This window comes from Heptranchias perlo, chromosome 2, assembly GCF_035084215.1.
Source record: "Heptranchias perlo isolate sHepPer1 chromosome 2, sHepPer1.hap1, whole genome shotgun sequence".
Taxonomy (NCBI): Eukaryota; Metazoa; Chordata; class Chondrichthyes; order Hexanchiformes; family Hexanchidae; genus Heptranchias; species Heptranchias perlo.
Window position 1 is genome coordinate 138,675,365 of NC_090326.1, and position 17,382 is coordinate 138,692,746.

Below are 17,382 nucleotides of genomic sequence, written 5' to 3' on the forward strand. Positions count from 1 at the left end.
GTTATCCAGGAATATTTAGTACCCAATCCTGCCCTTTTTTGAACCAGGTCTCCATTATCGCCACAACATTGTATTCCCATGTGGCTATTTGCGCCTGCAGCTCACCAACCTTGTTTACCACACTTGGTGCGTTTACACACATGCACTGCAAACCAGTCTTAGACTTTCTTGACTCTTAGTCTGATCCCACCTAATACTGTACTATTACTTGCTCTAGAGCTATCTTTCTCCCCCGATCCTTTGTGTCCCTTGTTTCTCCTTTCCAATGCTACATCCTGGTGCCCATCCCCCTGCCAAATTAGTTTAAACCCCCTCTCCCCTCCCCCCCAACAGCAATAGCGAACCTCCCTGCGAGGATATTAGTCCCAGCTCCGTTGAGGTGCAACCCATCCGGCCTGTACAGGTCCCACCTCCCCCAGAACTGGTCCCAATACCCCAGGAATCCTCCCTCTTGCACCATCTCTCCAGCCACGCATTCATCTACTCTATCCTCTTATTTCTATACACACAAAATAAAAAGAGAAATACCATAGAAGACATACATATCTGCAAAAGGAAATACATTTCCCACATCACTACACAACTGATATAAATGACATATGCACACCCAAATGTGAAACCTGTTAAAGATTCATGCCATTTTCCTTTTTTTATGATCAATTTTCACCATTTCTTAAGTGCTCAGCTTCCTCTACAAGTCTTTATTTTCATTTTCCTTGCTTCTCTACTTTCTTCTTATATTATCACACCATTTCTTTGTCAGTTGCAGTGTGATGCTTGGTTTTTCAATTCATTTATCTCATTTTGTTACTCCTTTTCTCGGCTAATTTCTGACTCAAGTTTCCTTTAATGCTTTGTTGTGCCTTTTTCCACCTCCAGCTGTTTCCTTCTTTTTCTTTCGGTCTCAATTTATTTCCTTTTGCACTTTAAATCAGCACTTGTCTCCCACCTGCTCCTTGTTAAACAGGATCTAGAGAATCTAGCTTTCACATTGTTGGAATGCAGGCACAAGCAGATAAGCAGTTCTCTTCCACTGGCTGCATTCTCAAGTGTAACAGCTGATGACAGCTTAGACCTATAAAAATGTGGTTCTACGAGCCTGATGCCTGGTTAAGGACACCCCATTTCAATGAAGTAAACTTGGGGAGCTAGCCCCCACACATTGACACACAGGCTCTCCGTATTCACCTACAATGACTGACTGCCAATGTTCAGTGTATACAGGGGTCACACTCTTGAAACTGATGTTGAAGTGGAAAAGTGAAGTGCTTGATATTTCCACTTGATTCAACAAAAACAATATCTCATTATTTTACAAAAACGTCATTTACAGTCTAGGAAGAATCGAGGTCCCTTGCTGATAGTACCTCCATTCAAAAAATGTATTTTTGCTTTAACGTTTATTGTCTTCTCTTTCCTTCTGAAAGGAATTATTCTTTGTCTACGTCCAATAAAAGGGGAGTACAATAGAGCAATGATTATGGTACTGGACTAGCAATCCAAAGATCACAAGTTAAAATCCCACCATGAGGAATTGTCAAATTGAATTTAATAAATCTGGTAATTGTGGCACCAGACAAAAATGGCCATGAAAGATGTCAAAACCCAACTGGTTCACTAATGTTCTTCAGGGAAGGGAACAGGAACCTACTCGGTCTGGCCTACATATGACCCCAAGCCTACATGTGACCCCAGGCCTACACTGCATGGTTTACTCTTAATGCCCTCAGGGGAACTAAGGATGAGCAATAAAAACTGCCTTGCAAGTGTCACCCACATTCCTGGAACAATTTTTTTTGAAGAAGTAAGTGGTGGAAAATCAATCTTAGACCGATGCAACCTCCACCATCTCTGCCCCCACCCCGGCTTCTAATAACGGGTAATTTAAAATATTTCTTGAATAATAGACACATATCGATCATCCAACAGATACAACAAAAAGAATCAAAGGAACCTGTTTTCCCAGGTTGCATCCTAACACAATTCCTTAAGTGCTGAAACCTGTCTTCAACACAAAACCTTCTGTTTACTATTGCCTAGATGAATTCCTCAGTAAGCACGGCTGGTTTTCCAATACAAATTAGAAACAGTTATTCCAAGTAGAGCTGAAGCGAGTTAATTGGGGATCCGTGTTGGAAGTGAAACCATCCCACTTACCAGACAAACTTATCAATACCAATTCAAAGCTGCAGTCCTCCACAGCTATATTTTATCTGTAAACTCAAGAAAAATAAATTGGCTGGAAAACACCTTTAATTCCAACGCAATATTAGTGTCGTCAAAAGAACTTGATGTGCCATACAAGTTCATTACGATACCTACATACTACAATGTGTGTTTTAACTAGGATCCATTTTGAAGCTTTCCTCATTTGTAAATGGGCGAGTGCCCACTTATATGCACATGGTACTCACCATGGCTCTTTGCCTACAATTCCAGACGCTATAAACAAATTCAATTCCTTTTTGAAACACGATTTTTAATGTGTGAGTTTTTTTAGTCAGGACAGATTAAATTTTGGGTTATTGTTGCTGTAAATATAATGGAATTGTTAATGTCTGAGATAATAGCTCCTATAAAGAGATGTCCCATTAACTCCATTCCAATCAGCCATCAACTGAAGACTTATATTACATGGAAATATTTCACATGCAAAGTTAACATGCAATATTAGATATTAATAATAAAAAAATCAACACAATCATGCACAAAAAAGATACAATGTATGCTGTTCAGCCAGTTTACTGTCCAGCTCAACACGATTTCCATGGCAACCACCAGTCAAAGCTGGCAACTCTGGTCATCACCATGGATATTAGTAGGGCTACCAATCAGAAGAGGTACTGATAACACACACCTAATGAACCTGTATGAACACCATGTTCCCCTGACTATAATGATATTACTTTGTAATTAAATGTGTTTTGTCGCCAATTTATTTTTCTTGTCATTCAGCAGCCTCTTTTATCCAGCATAATTGCTCCACGACAAATGTGATTATTAACTCACAACTATATTCTCATTTTTGCATCGAAGTAATCAGTTGCTTCAAGTTGCTATTGCTGGAGGAGACTGAACAATTACACAGTGGCTGTAACACAATAACGAAAGAAATTAAAACGCATGCATAAATTGTACAGCATTGCACCACCTTTGGGGTTAGTAATTCGACAAAGGTAATGACATTCCTGTCCAGTTCAATGAAATCCTTCACTAATCACCTGTCCAGGGCGCCTTTAACATTTGGAATTGTTTGAACAGACTTAAAAGAACACTATACTATGAAAATCTCTCAGACAAATTAATACCAGGTCACAAGGACAGTGCTGTGTATCTGGCCATCAATACTTAAACATTCTGGTGCAATCCCAACTTCAATCAAAATTCCACATATTCACTGGAGAAGTCAATGTACCTTCAGTGTACATGATCAAGTGTTAGCATTGGGCACCTATGAGCTCTTGGACAGTACAGGCAGTGGGAAGACTGCTCTAGTGTGCACCCAATGCCTTGCATACACAACAGACATTTCAGGAGAATGTACCAATTCAGTCAAGTGCAGTAAAATATCACCAGGAATAGTTAACACAGAGCAGGACCGTGATACTTTACAACTGTAAAGACACATTATTGTTGAAACAAGCGGACTTTTCTCCTGCACACAACACATCCAGGGCTTTCTTTTCTACCGTCCTCAAGATGAATTAACAGGGAAAAAAAAGCTGGATATTCACTTTCACGGCCTCAGTGGTATGGTGCAGCTCTTATCTGGAAATCCTTCATTACTTCTATCTCAGCCAGTGGACAGTCTGTTTAAAGGGAATTTGGACAGTCTTCCCTTCACAGAGTTGGAGCCACCACTATGTTGTACAAATGCCCAGTTGCTGATATTTTTTGGGGGCATAAAGGTTGCAGAAAATTGCAAATGTAGAAAAAAATGTGACAAGTGAAGGAACAAACACGGTCTGATGTTTTGTTTGACCATGTTAGAAGATTGAAAACTAGCCTTTATCCCAGTCCTTAGTTCTAATCAACTGCAGCTAATGTGTGGCAATATGTATATTGCAATAATTGATCACTGTCCTTCGCCACTGAAGAGATAAGGCTATGAATGCTTTAATGTGCTCACAGTAGCTCATTTGAGTACTTCAATCACTTCTTTTCTAAAAATAATGGGGAAAGTACAGGTGTTCTGGTGATGTTTTTAAAATGTCTAATACAGATTTTCACTATGGTTGCAATTAATTTCAAGCCCCCTGAGCTTGCTTCATTCCATGCCTTCCTGAAAATTCATCATAATGGCAAAATAACAGCATAATCATTTCTAAAGTTTATACCTTCATGTCTTCCAGCAAATCCATCTGGGAGGCACACAATAATGATTCCAAGCTAAAGTGGGAGCACTGTAACATGCTTCCTCTACTGGGATTTAGCTACTTATACCATGACTTAATGAAGATCCGAGTACAAAATCCTGCGATTTTAATTGAGGAACGAAGACTTAGTTCAGCATGTTATGTAGGTGCACGTATAGAAGCTGTCAGATTCAATCGCGATATAAAGAGTCCCTGGGCAGAACATAGGCTCTAAACTAAAAGTATCGGTTACAGCAATTCTGTGATTGGAAGCCATCTTGAGAAATAATGTAAAAAAAAGTCATTAAAAAAAAAATCACTATTTGCTTAAATAAACCAACTCACAGCACAATTATTTGGACAAATGTAAGGAATCTTACAACACCAGGTTATAGTCCAACAAATTTATTTTAAAATCACAAGCTTTCGGAGATTATCTCCTTCGTCAGATGATTGAATGAAAAGGTTCTCAAATCGCATATCTTATACGATGTTGGGACAGCATCACACCAATCAAAAGGTGTCGTTGTTATTCAAACAGGCCAGTCACGGAGAACAGCACGTCCCAGTACACTCGATATACATTGTGTCTTTTACACAGGCAGGCAGAAAGAAACTTAAAATGGCAGAGAGAGAGAGAGAGAGAATTTTAAAAAACATATAAATTTTTTCCCCCTTTTTGCTGGTGGGGTTATGTGTAGCGTGACATGAACCCAAGATCCCGGTTGAGGCCGTCCTCATGGGTGCGGAACTTGGCTATCAACTTCTGCTCGACGATTTTGCATTGTCGTGTGTCTCGAAGGCCGCCTTGGAGAACGCTGACCCGAAGATCGGTGGCTGAATGTCCTTGACTGCTAAAGTGTTCCCCGACTGGGAGGGAACCCTCCTGTATGGCGATTGTTGCGCGGTGTCCGTTCATCCGTTGTCGCAGCGTCTGCATGGTCTCGCCAATGTACCATGCTCCGGGGCATCCTTTCCTGCAACGTATGAGGTAAACAACGTTGGCCGAGTCACAGGAGTATGAACCATGTACCTGGTGGGTGGTGTCCTCTCGTGTGATGGTGGTATCCGTGTCGATGATCTGGCATGTCTTGCAGAGGTTGCCGTGGCAGGGTTGTGTGGTGTCGTGGACGCTGTTCTCCTGAAAACTGGGTAACTTGCTGCGAACGATGGTCTGTTTGAGGTTGGGTGGCTGTTTAAAGGCGAGCAGTGGAGGCGTGGGGATGGCCTTAGCGAGGTGTTCGTCGTCATCGATGACATGTTGAAGGCTGCGGAGAACATGGTGTAGTTTCTCCGCTCCAGGGAAGTACTGGACGACGAAGGGTACTCTGTTGGTTGCGTCCCGTGTTTGTCTTCTGAGGAGGTCTATGCGATTCTTCGCTGTGGCCCGTCGGAACTGTCGATCGACAAGTCGAGCGTCATATCCCGTTCTTACGAGGGCGTCTTTCAGCGTCTGTAGGTGTCCATCGCGTTCCTCCTCGTCTGAGCAGATCCTGTCCATAGGGGATGGCCTCTTTGACGTGGTTGGGGTGGAAGCTGGAAAAGTGGAGCATCGTGAGGTTGTCCGTGGGCTTGCGGTAGAGTGAGGTGCTGAGGTGCCCGTCTTTGATGGAGACGTCTCCATCAAAGACGGGCACCTCAGCACCTCACTCTACCGCAAGCCCACGGACAACCTCACGATGCTCCACTTTTCCAGCTTCCACCCCAACCACGTCAAAGAGGCCATCCCCTATGGACAGGCCCTACGAATACACAGGATCTGCTCAGACGAGGAGGAACGCGATGGACACCTACAGACGCTGAAAGACGCCCTCGTAAGAACGGGATATGACGCTCGACTTGTCGATCGACAGTTCCGACGGGCCACAGCGAAGAATCGCATTGACCTCCTCAGAAGACAAACACGGGACGCAACCAACAGAGTACCCTTCGTTGTCCAGTACTTCCCTGGAGCGGAGAAACTACACCATGTTCTCCGCAGCCTTCAACATGTCATCGATGACGACGAACACCTCGCTAAGGCCATCCCCACGCCTCCACTGCTCGCCTTTAAACAGCCACCCAACCTCAAACAGACCATCGTTCGCAGCAAGTTACCCAGTTTTCAGGAGAACAGCGTCCACGACACCACACAACCCTGCCACGGCAACCTCTGCAAGACATGCCAGATCATCGACACGGATACCACCATCACACGAGAGGACACCACCCACCAGGTACATGGTTCATACTCCTGTGACTCGGCCAACGTTGTTTACCTCATACGTTGCAGGAAAGGATGCCCCGGAGCATGGTACATTGGCGAGACCATGCAGACGCTGCGACAACGGATGAACGGACACCGCGCAACAATCGCCAAACAGGAGGGTTCCCTCCCAGTCGGGGAACACTTTAGCAGTCAAGGACATTCAGCCACCGATCTTCGGGTAAGCGTTCTCCAAGGCGGCCTTCGAGACACACGACAACGCAAAATCGTCGAGCAGAAGTTGATAGCCAAGTTCCGCACCCATGAGGACGGCCTCAACCGGGATCTTGGGTTCATGTCACGCTACACGTAACCCCACCAGCAAAAAGGGGGAAAAAATTTATATGTTTTTTAAAATTCTCTCTCTCTCTGCCATTTTAAGTTTCTTTCTGCCTGCCTGTGTAAAAGACACAATGTATATCGAGTGTACTGGGACGTGCTGTTCTCCGTGACTGGCCTGTTTGAATAACAACGACACCTTTTGATTGGTGTGATGCTGTCCCAACATCGTATAAGATATGCGATTTGAGAACCTTTTCATTCAATCATCTGACGAAGGAGATAATCTCCGAAAGCTTGTGATTTTAAAATAAATTTGTTGGACTATAACCTGGTGTTGTAAGATTCCTTACATTTGTCCACCCCAGTCCATCACCGGCATCTCCACATCACAATTATTTGGACTGGAGGGATGTGGTTCAAATATCAAGAGTCTAAAGAAAGAGGAAAACTTGTATTTTACAAAGACAGTGAAAAGCCTGAATTAATTTTCAATATAATTGATAACGGTCGTTAATTGTGTAGTTTTAACGTAATCACTGTTTCTGTAGTGCATTGCTTATGCCTGTTGCAATAAATGACAAACCACAATTGGGAACTCTCTTACAGTAAACATAAGTTAGTCATCCAGAAAATCTGCCTCAGAAAAGCTTAAACCTTATGAAGCACTCGGACTTATCACATGTATACAATGCTGTCCTGACGAATCTCAGAGAATTAATCAAAATCCACTCACCATGTCTATCAAATGGCATTCATAATCCAAATCGGCCAAAAAATATTATATTTTAAACTTCAATTCTAGAAAAACTGGCATGTTTTGTTAATTGCAGGACTGTTTACAAGATCACACAAATGTATTATGGAGATTTTGAATGTGTCATTGGTTACAGTTACAATTTCTTGCCCAATAGACGTAATATATTAATATACATATATATTTATCATGATATAGATGGAGCGAACGTGACATTGTCAGTGGTTAGAAGATTCATTCATTCATCTGACGAAGGAGATAATCTCCGAAAGCTTGTGATTTAAAAATAAATTTGTTGGACTATAACCTGGTGTTGTAAGATTCCTTACATTTGTCCACCCCAGTCCATCACCGGCATCTCCACATCATGGTTAGAAGAGAGAGTCAGTCAGGCTGGAGAACGCACAGTTCACAAAATTGTGGTTAGCCTCATTTGCAGAGATCAGCTCTTGCTGCTAGGCATCACACCAAGCTGGCCATAGATTTTTTTTAACTAGACAATAAAATATTATTTAATTAGCTTCACCCCTGTTCCCCCCACCCCCCAAAAAAAATGCCCAACCACAGTGTAACACTATGTGATGTCATAGCAGTGGAATGATGATCAATTTGCATCAATATTTCTCCACATATTGTACAGTACAAGGGTCACTGAAAAGAAATCAAATAATTACCCAAATTAAACACATCAAATAGGATTAAATGCTCACTGGAAAAACTTTGATCTACATTGCTATATTAAAAGACTATATATAAAAAAAGAGTGCATTTACCTGAACATGTCTCCAAGACCCTTCAGCATCCCTTTCTTTGCTTTATTCTTGTCTTTGTCTTTCTTCTTTTCTCTCTCTTTCCCAGTCTTTTCTTTCTTTCGATCCTCTTTGCTTCTTGAACCATTGACCTGTTTCTCCATTGTGCCCGACAGTTGTCCACCAGCCAGCGATGGCTGATCACTAGCTGTTGATACGGACTCTCTGCCTGATCTGGAACTCTCCTCGGTGTCTTCTTCCACTGCGAGTGAAAACAAAACATTATTACTAGTAGGAAATGTTAAAACCTGAATTTTGGAGACAAAAGTCTGGGTCTTGTTTCAAACGTCATTTTCAGATGGACGCTGTATTGGCAAAATTTTGAAGTTATAATCACTCAAAACTATTGACTCCAGAACCACCACTCTCCGCCAAAACAAAAAGCAAATGGCAGTTTAGATTTTCCTCTTGGCGGAAGGTTTAATCATCAAATTTTGAGAGTATTGTCAAGTTTTGACAGTGTTAAAAGTCTGACTGGGGCTATTGCCCAATTTACCATTTTTCTTTCTACCAATTGTCCTTTTTCTCCTCTTCTTTTCACAAGGTGTTACCACAGGATTTGGTCACTCTTTTGTACCTCACCCAGTCTTCATGTGCGAGTGAGTGTTGGCAGGTCACTTAACTACGGGGAATGTCACAGTTGTGAACAACTTTGTACTCGCTCAACGTCTATAAGTGCACTTTGCAGCAGGTGACACTGCATAATAACCAGGAGTGGGAAACCTGGCTCATATTCCCTTTCCGAGCCCAGAGCCGATTGCCACTCCAGCCGAGATCAGCTAACTCAGCAAAGGAACTGAACCCACCATTTTAATGTTTGTATAACTGTTGCACACTGCATGGCTCAGTTGGTAGTACTCTCACCTCTGTGTCAGAAGGTTGTGGGTTCAAGCCCCACTCCATAGTCTAGGCTCATATTTGAACACAGTATTGAGGCGGTGGTCTGTCAGATTAGACATTAAAGCGAGGCCCCCATCTGCCTGGTCAGGTGGAGGTGAAAGATCCCATGGTGCTAACTGAAGAGGAGCAGGATGTTCTCCTGGTGTCCTGGCTAACATTTATCCCTCAAATAACACCATTAAAAACAGAACAACTGATCTTTTATCTTATTTGCTGATGGTTGGATCCTGCTTTATAAGACACTATAAAAGTGCAAGCTTTTTCCATTCTTTTTCCATCACTATAGCAATCATTTCCCAAATAATTTCCCAATGGCTCACTACACAACCAGACCTTGGCTTTCTGCCATCTGTTTGCTGGCAGTGGTACTTGGATTTTGCTCTGATCAGCTCTCATTTTTTCAATATTTTAGTCCACTTGGCACTGGTTCGTGATGCACGAGTCTTGTTCAATCAGTTGCTACCCGAAAATAAACATGCTGGGATTTGCTAAAGTAACAGCCAGAAAGACCAATTTTTACTGGTTCTTCCCAGCTACCACCCTGAGTGGATCCCGACAAGTTTACTGTAACGATGCAGCTGGCTGTGCAAGACCCATGTGTCAAGAGCCACTACGATCATGGGTCTAAGCACAATATAAAATTGGCAAATGGCAATAAATATTAACAAATCTTTATGTGTTTTGAATTATAAGGAGAGGCTAAAGCAAGCTAACTCTACAACAACTTGCATTTATATAGTGCCTTTAATGTAGTAAAACATCCCAAGGCGCTTCACACGAGTGTTGTCCAACAAAATTTGACACCAAGCCACAAGAGAGATATTAGGACAGGTGACTTGGTCAAAGAACTAGGTTTTAAAGAGCTTCTTAAAGGAAGAGAGAGAGGTAGAGAAGTTTATGGAGTGAATTCCAGAGCTTACGGTCTCGGCAGCTGAAGGCAGGGTCACCAACGGTCGAGCGATCAAATTCAATGTTGCGCAAGAGGCCAGAATTGGAGGAGCGCTGTACTCTCATTAAAGGAAGGGGCATAATCAAAGTTTTTAAAGTGACAAGAACAGATTAGATGAATATGAAGAGGTTTTTTTTGTGCAAAGCCATTATAACACCACCAGCAAATATGACTGCTGCATAAAATTTGAAAACAAGGCAAACTTAGTGTAAAGAATAACTATAATATGCTCAGTTATCAACTGCTGTAATCGATGCCAGCAAAAGCAGTAAATTCCAACTCACTCAAGTAGTCAAAAGGGAACTAGATCAATTTCAGATTTACCAAGGAGCAGACAGAATTTCATGTTTGGGTAGGATTAAAAAAAAAATCAGACAGGGTTCTGAAAATGACTTGACTAATAGGAGCAACCAGGTTGGGCTGAACCGCCTCATTTTCATATTCTTATGTTGTACTTTTAGCCATGTATCAATTCATTGTGCCCTTCCTGGTCACCTGAAGTACTCTAACGCTCTCCTTGCTGGCCACCGATTGTCCATAATCTTCAACTTATCCGAAACTCTGCTACACATATCTTGTCCTGCACCAAGTTCCGCTTACCCATCACTCCAGTTCTCACTGCCATCCACAACATCCCGGAATTCTTGTCCTCATCTTTAAATCCCTCAATGACCTCGTCGCACGCTATCTTCACACCCTCCTCGAACCCGATATCCCCCCTCCCCCTACCCGAACTCACCATTCCTCTGACTCCAACCTCTTGTGCATCTCTTCACCATACCAATGGCAACACACTCTTCAGCTGCCTGGGTCCTAGTCTCTGGAATTCCCTCCCTCAAGTCCTCTGTATCTCCACTCGTTTCTCCTCCTTTAAAAACCTCATCAAAACCCACCTCTTTGACCAACCTTTTGGTCACCCTCCTAATCTCCCCCTTCCGGGCTTGACATCCATTTTCCATATGCGTTTTGTGAAGTGCCATGGGATTCTTTTTAAAACAAAAACAGTAAAGGTGCTACGTAAATGGAGATTAAAAATCCTGAAGTTTGCAGTCAAAATAGAATGAGAACTGCAGCACCAGGTCAAGATTAGAATTTAGGCCACTACACCCAATAAGACATTGGGTTTTATTTCACAAGTTCATATAAAGCTTTGATTTATTATTTGGAGGGCGAAGAAAAGCAAGTAAACCAAGACACCATTGTTTTTCAGATTGGAGAAATTTAAAAACTCAAAGGATCTGAAATGAGTTCAATCGAAGGAGACGGCAGCAACTCAAAAAATCATTTTCCAAGTTTGTGAAACTCACGATGCTGAAACTGACATTTAAAAAAAAAACAAACGGGAAAATTGTGAAAAGCTGGCAAATCTTTCAAAGGTGCACTGAAGGAGTGTAGACTTAATTGTAATAGTTGTGAAGCATAGCCGAGGCACAGTATCAAAGAAAGCACTTTGAGAGGAATAAATCAAGTGGACATAAAAACCTCATTATCTCCATGAACTGTACCAATTGGTGGGGCACAGTCAAACTGTTGCACTGAACTCCTCGCTGGTTTAAGGAAAAAACCTTTGGTAATTTCATCACTAATATATTCTGTGCTAAGTGAAATGCATTTGGCAGCACCATTTTATAGTTTACATGGACAGGATTTTTTTTCTTTCCTCTCAACACAAGCTATTTTTACTGATGTTCTTACAAACATTGAAACAAATGCACACACCTCACAGCTTAGGCTAAAAAAACTGCAAAATGTTTACGACATTTAAGCTTCATCTAATACATATTTTGGAACATCTGAAAATGAGATCCTAATGATTCAGAATCTCACTAATGTTTCTTGATCCTAATGATTTGCTCTCAAGTAACAAGTGAGAAATTGTAATCTCAATTCTCCTGGGACTCTTGAAGTGTATAAGGGCAAACACTACTCTTACTTTGATCCGATAATTTTGCTGGTAACTACAACTGCTGTCATTACCAGTGTAAAGAATGAAGCATTGATTCTCAAATAGAATAATAGTAAGGTCTGTATTCAAAAGGACCAGATTAAGAAATGATTTGGTGTCCACTAAAAGTGTCACATTTTGTTGGCTGCTCCTTGGAAATTTTTTAAAAAAAACATTCAATGTTTATGTTTTAACCCATAAGATGGACAGTCGTTGAATCAATGAACTGCAGTTTTGGACGTTCTGGTTCACCAATTCACTAGTTTGGAGGGTACTTAAGGGTGTAGTAATTGCTCATTGAAACACATGCCTTTTCACCTCAAACCCTGCTAGATTTCAAGTGTTTTCTAAAAGTAATATCAAGCACAAGAAATTCAAATTTGGCATTTAGCTCATCGGATTTCTTTTATTGCATTACATTTAATGAAACGGCAAAGTTCACCTCAAGAGAGGATTTTGCAAAGGAAACTTTGTTTAGGCAACTTTGTTGCTGCCTACTCAGAAGTTACTACACAGCAAGTCTTCAAAAAAGTCTATTTTGCAAAGCTAACTGACAGGTGGCATTATCCATAGAAAGCATTTAATCCACACTTGAGAATTGAAAGAGGAAATTATAAACTTTGGGCCCAGACCATCAACAAACTTCTTTTAAATCCTTTCCGTTTATCCCTCCTAGACATCCAGATTACGTTGCAAGGGTCAAATTACATTATGTGACACTCTACATTTATGATTGGCTAATAACTGAGTTAAAACTGTCAGTATCAGCACAATAATGTGACAGTGCTTTTCTCTGAATGTCATGGCTAACCATCTAATATGATTTTGTTTCACTTTTAAAACCATTTCCAACTGGCCACAATCCAGAGGTAGAAGTACTTCATTGCTAGGGTATAAAGTGACATCAAGATGGACTCCAGCCATTATGATTGCTATCAACAAATTGTGCCTTCGGTGAAAGGAATACATTCAATAATTTGATATAAACGTAATCAATTTGCTTAATCTCATGCAGTTTTGTAAAAAAATAAGTGAAATGAACGTTTCTGCCAATGGTTCTTAAGTGAAGCTTCCAACACGTACATTAAAATTGCAAAGCCAATGAAAGCACTCTCCTCAACAAAACAATAATGTTAGCAGTTTTTGGTAGAAGACTTAGTACAATGCCAGACCGCCCCAATTCAACTAGCGACAATGAGGGCGATTTTCGACTCTGTATCGGAATGGATACGAAGTCTGTAGAGCAGCCACGTGCCCCACCCAAAGGCTGGAACCATTTTCAGTTCTGACTTAATTTGAATGGCGTCAGCGAGCTGTGGGCATTATCATCGATTCTTCCAAAGAAATTTTGGGCCTTTTCTTGTGGGGCCATCAGTGGTCCCTTTAAGGCTGCTCAACGCCATCTACAAATGGGTGGAGCATGAGTGACATACACATTTGTACCTCATAATTGCAAATGGGGGCCTGCAACCGATGTTAATTGTATCCATGCGATTTATATCAATTAGTGTTAGTTGTATTTAGGTGGTACGTATCAATTGGGGCTCTCTTGTATCCGTATATAAGAGAGCTTATCTAGGGTGTGGTGTGTGTGATGTGGAGTTCTGTGAATAAAGGCTTGAAAGCAACTGAAGACCAGGCTCTCGTATTCTATCCTTCACCATTGGGCTATCCAGCTTAGAACAACCGACTCTGACTTGCATAGTTAAGCAGCCTCCCATCAGAAAAAGACAGGCGTGCTGCTCGCCCATTCACAAACCTGCCTGAAAATTGCATCAGGTGCAATTTTTTTTATTCGTTCATGGGATGTGGGCGTCACTGGCAAGGCCAGCATTTATTGCCCATTCCTAATTGCCCTTGAGAAGGTGGTGGTGAGCAGCAATCAGTTGCCAGCCAACCAATGCCCCCTCCACCCTTCCGATTTACAATTGCCAATTGCTCGTTTTTCAAGCGAGAAATGGGAAACCGGCAATTGACAATCGGCCCCGGTAACTCTTTGGCAACACACTTAATATACACAGTATAAATCAAACTGCAAAAACCACACCATGTCATGGTGGTTAAGGTAGCAACTAAGTTTACCTCAAAATCTTTTCTCCCCTACATTGAAGTTGAAGACTTAAAAAAACCAATCCATTGGAGCATATAACCATCAATAATTTAACAGCTCCACAATTAGCTCCATTCTGATGAGTCTGCAACCAGAGTAAATTACTGTAGTCAATTATATTACTTACATGTTTCCATCCCCTCATCATCATCATCTTCTTCCTCTGCTGGTTTATCGTACGACTTGTCAATCGCAGCCCGGAAACTTTCGTTGCAACCTCGTCCTCGGATGATTCGTGGTCGTGGACGATGGAAAGGAATGTCACTATTCAACGTTACTTCAGCAACTGCTGTCTGCAGACTTTCTAATGAGCTTGATTTCTTCAACCCTAATGAAGGTCCAACATCCCTAGTCGGGGAGCCTTGGAGGTCAAGATACAAAGTTGTTAATTAAGTTTGCTTTGGTAGCTGAGAACCAAGTTTGGATATTTGATTATTCATCACCGACATGCGACTCCTCAGGGATGTTCTCACATAATTCAGATAATGTTCACTGTATTCATTTGCGGATTTCTACAGATTTATTGCTCTGAAGACTGATGGGAGCGTTTTAGCACAGTCACTGAATGTGACAGGTCAGCAGTGCTGTGCCGTTGCTGTTAATGGACAAACACAATAAAGCAATGCTGGGACTGGAGTGCTTGTTTTGATTTCTTTAAAAAAATGGTTTGACATTTACCGCTTACAAGATATAAATTATAATGCTGAAAAGTAGGCCAAAGTTGACCTTTGACATTACCCCAGTGTTTGGTTACTGATTGAAATACCTGTCTATTGGCTAATTGAACCATTAATTGTTGCCTCATTAAAGTCTGGTCTCAGTTAAATGGCACCAGTTTTCCCAAAGTCCAAGCAAACATTACAAGGAGCTCAGAAACTACAGTTTCCCAGGAACATGAACTCCAAGTGCAAGTACATGTTTATACTTGTCACCGTATTCTACAGGGACAGTCATTTGGGTTATGATCTTATGCTCCCAGCATACAGTAAAACCAATGATGGATTACATAAATAAGCTTGGTAATGTTGCAGTTGGGTGGTCATAGACAGGGGCTATGGTGTGGTACAACAGAATGCTGCCTTCTGGATCCCCAAAGAAGATAGAAAAACACAGTTTTAGACTTAAAATACATCTGTTCTATTTCTGCAGCACATGATGAATGCCAGAGTAAGTGGGATGTTCTTGGTGGGAAGAAAGATTAACAGGGTCGAGATTACAACTCAGTCTGTACTTTTATAGCACTTTCCCCACTTAGTTGTTGCTTTTACTAAGGAAATGTTAAAAATAAAAATATGCACAGCGAGCAAATTTTGGAAGTCACCTTATCTCCACTCTGATATTTTGTAGTTAAATCAAACTATTACTAGAAGACTACAAAACTGAAAAAATGAGAGTTAGCCCAATATTTGTACATGGACCACAGGAAAAATGTGGTTGCTGTAATACATAAAATCCTGACAGAAGTAGTTTCTTTATATATCTTGGAACTCATGTCACATGCAACTAAGAGAAGAGGCTTCCAAAATTATCATCTACTGTTTAACAGAGGTCAGCTCCAATAACCCATATGGCATCTTTAGAAAAAAAAACTGAAAATATGAAGCTAGTGCCAAAGGGAAAAAGAGCAATTCACTGTTAGTTTGAAGAATACAGAAGGATGTCATATATGTCTTCATGATTTTCGAAGTGATCTACAGGATGCAATAATGTCCTCTGCCTTTGGCTCCGGGCCGTAGAATACTCAGTTACTTCTTTCACCTTCTACACATTTCAGTACCATACTACAGAGCAGCAGAAATGTCAACCTGAAGATTTCCCACTGGAGTGGGAAATCACAGAAATTCCTCCTTGTTGCGGGGATTGTGTGTGCGTGCATGTATGAGGGGAAGGGGAGAAAAAAATGAGAGAGTATTCATATGTGCAAACATTTTATTAGTTTATTCCCTTCCCCTCACTCTAGTGAGAAAGGAAAAATTTGCCAGGCTATGGGGAAAGAGCAGAGGAGTGGGACTAATTGGATAGCTCTTTCAAAGAGCCGGCACAGGCACATTGGGCTGAATGGCCTCCTTCTGTTCGGTATGATTTTAGTCTCTATTCTTTTTGTTTTATTTTTTTCTTTCTTCTGACCCCATAATCCTCTCCAATTTTAAGACTCCCTATTTCCACCTCCCTAACATTGTCCACATCTGCTCCACCCTCAGTGCAACTGCCACTGAAACCCTCATCCCTGCCTTTGTCGTCTCCAGACCCGATTATTCCAATGCTCTCCAGGCCGGCTGCCTTTCCTCCACCCTCTAAGCTTCAGCTCATCATCTGTTGTCTGTATCCTGTTCCGCACCAAGACCTGTTCCCCCACCGCCCCCATCCTTGCTGACCGTTACTGCCTTCTGGTACCCCAATGCCTCAAATTTAAAATTCTACTCCTCCTGCTTAAACCTCCCCATGGCTTTTCTCGTCTCAATCTCTGCAAACTCCTCCAGTGCTACAACTCCCCATCCCTCCAAGGAATCTCCATTCCTCAGACTCTGGCCAATTGCGCATCCCCCCCCTCCCTTTGCCTCACCACTGGAAGCCGTGCCTTCAGCTGCTTAGGCCCCACGCTCTGGAATTCCATCCCTAAACCCCTGTGTGTCCCTCTCCTCCTCAAAGACCATCCTTAACATCATCCATCTCCACCCCGACTTCAGTCCATCTGCTGTTTAAACCCTCATCCATGATTTTATCACCTCAAGACTGTTGTTCCAATGTTCCCCTGGCCTGCCTCCTATTTTGCAAACTGTAAAACTACATTCCTTAATACTACATATTTTTTTCAGCCATTTCCTCCATTTAAAAAATTGCCATGATTCTGGTGGTGCGCGCATAGGATTTGGAAGATGTGGGCAAGTACTCATTTTAAATTTACCTAGGGAATCCAAGTTTCAGTCCAGTCTAAACAAAATAGGTAAAGTTCTTTTATGTCTGGTAACTGGTAAAGGTTTTTTTTAATAAATATTTTTCGTAAAAACAATGAGGGGTGATGATATTTGGGAG

General features: G+C 41.7%; 1 protein-coding gene across 4 annotated transcripts in view; it reads right to left on the minus strand.

Annotated features, from left to right (window-relative positions):
* LOC137344561 (partitioning defective 3 homolog) overlaps window positions 1-17,382 on the minus strand; it is a 735,052-nt gene that overhangs the window by 168,471 nt on the left and 549,199 nt on the right. For all 4 annotated transcript variants that reach the window (XM_068007624.1, XM_068007617.1, XM_068007634.1 and 1 more), the window contains 2 exons: window positions 14,477-14,710; window positions 8,410-8,647 (listed from right to left, as the gene is read on the minus strand). In XM_068007624.1, coding sequence (XP_067863725.1) covers window positions 8,410-8,647; window positions 14,477-14,710 — 472 coding nt within the window. The remainder of the gene's footprint in view (window positions 1-8,409; window positions 8,648-14,476; window positions 14,711-17,382) is intronic.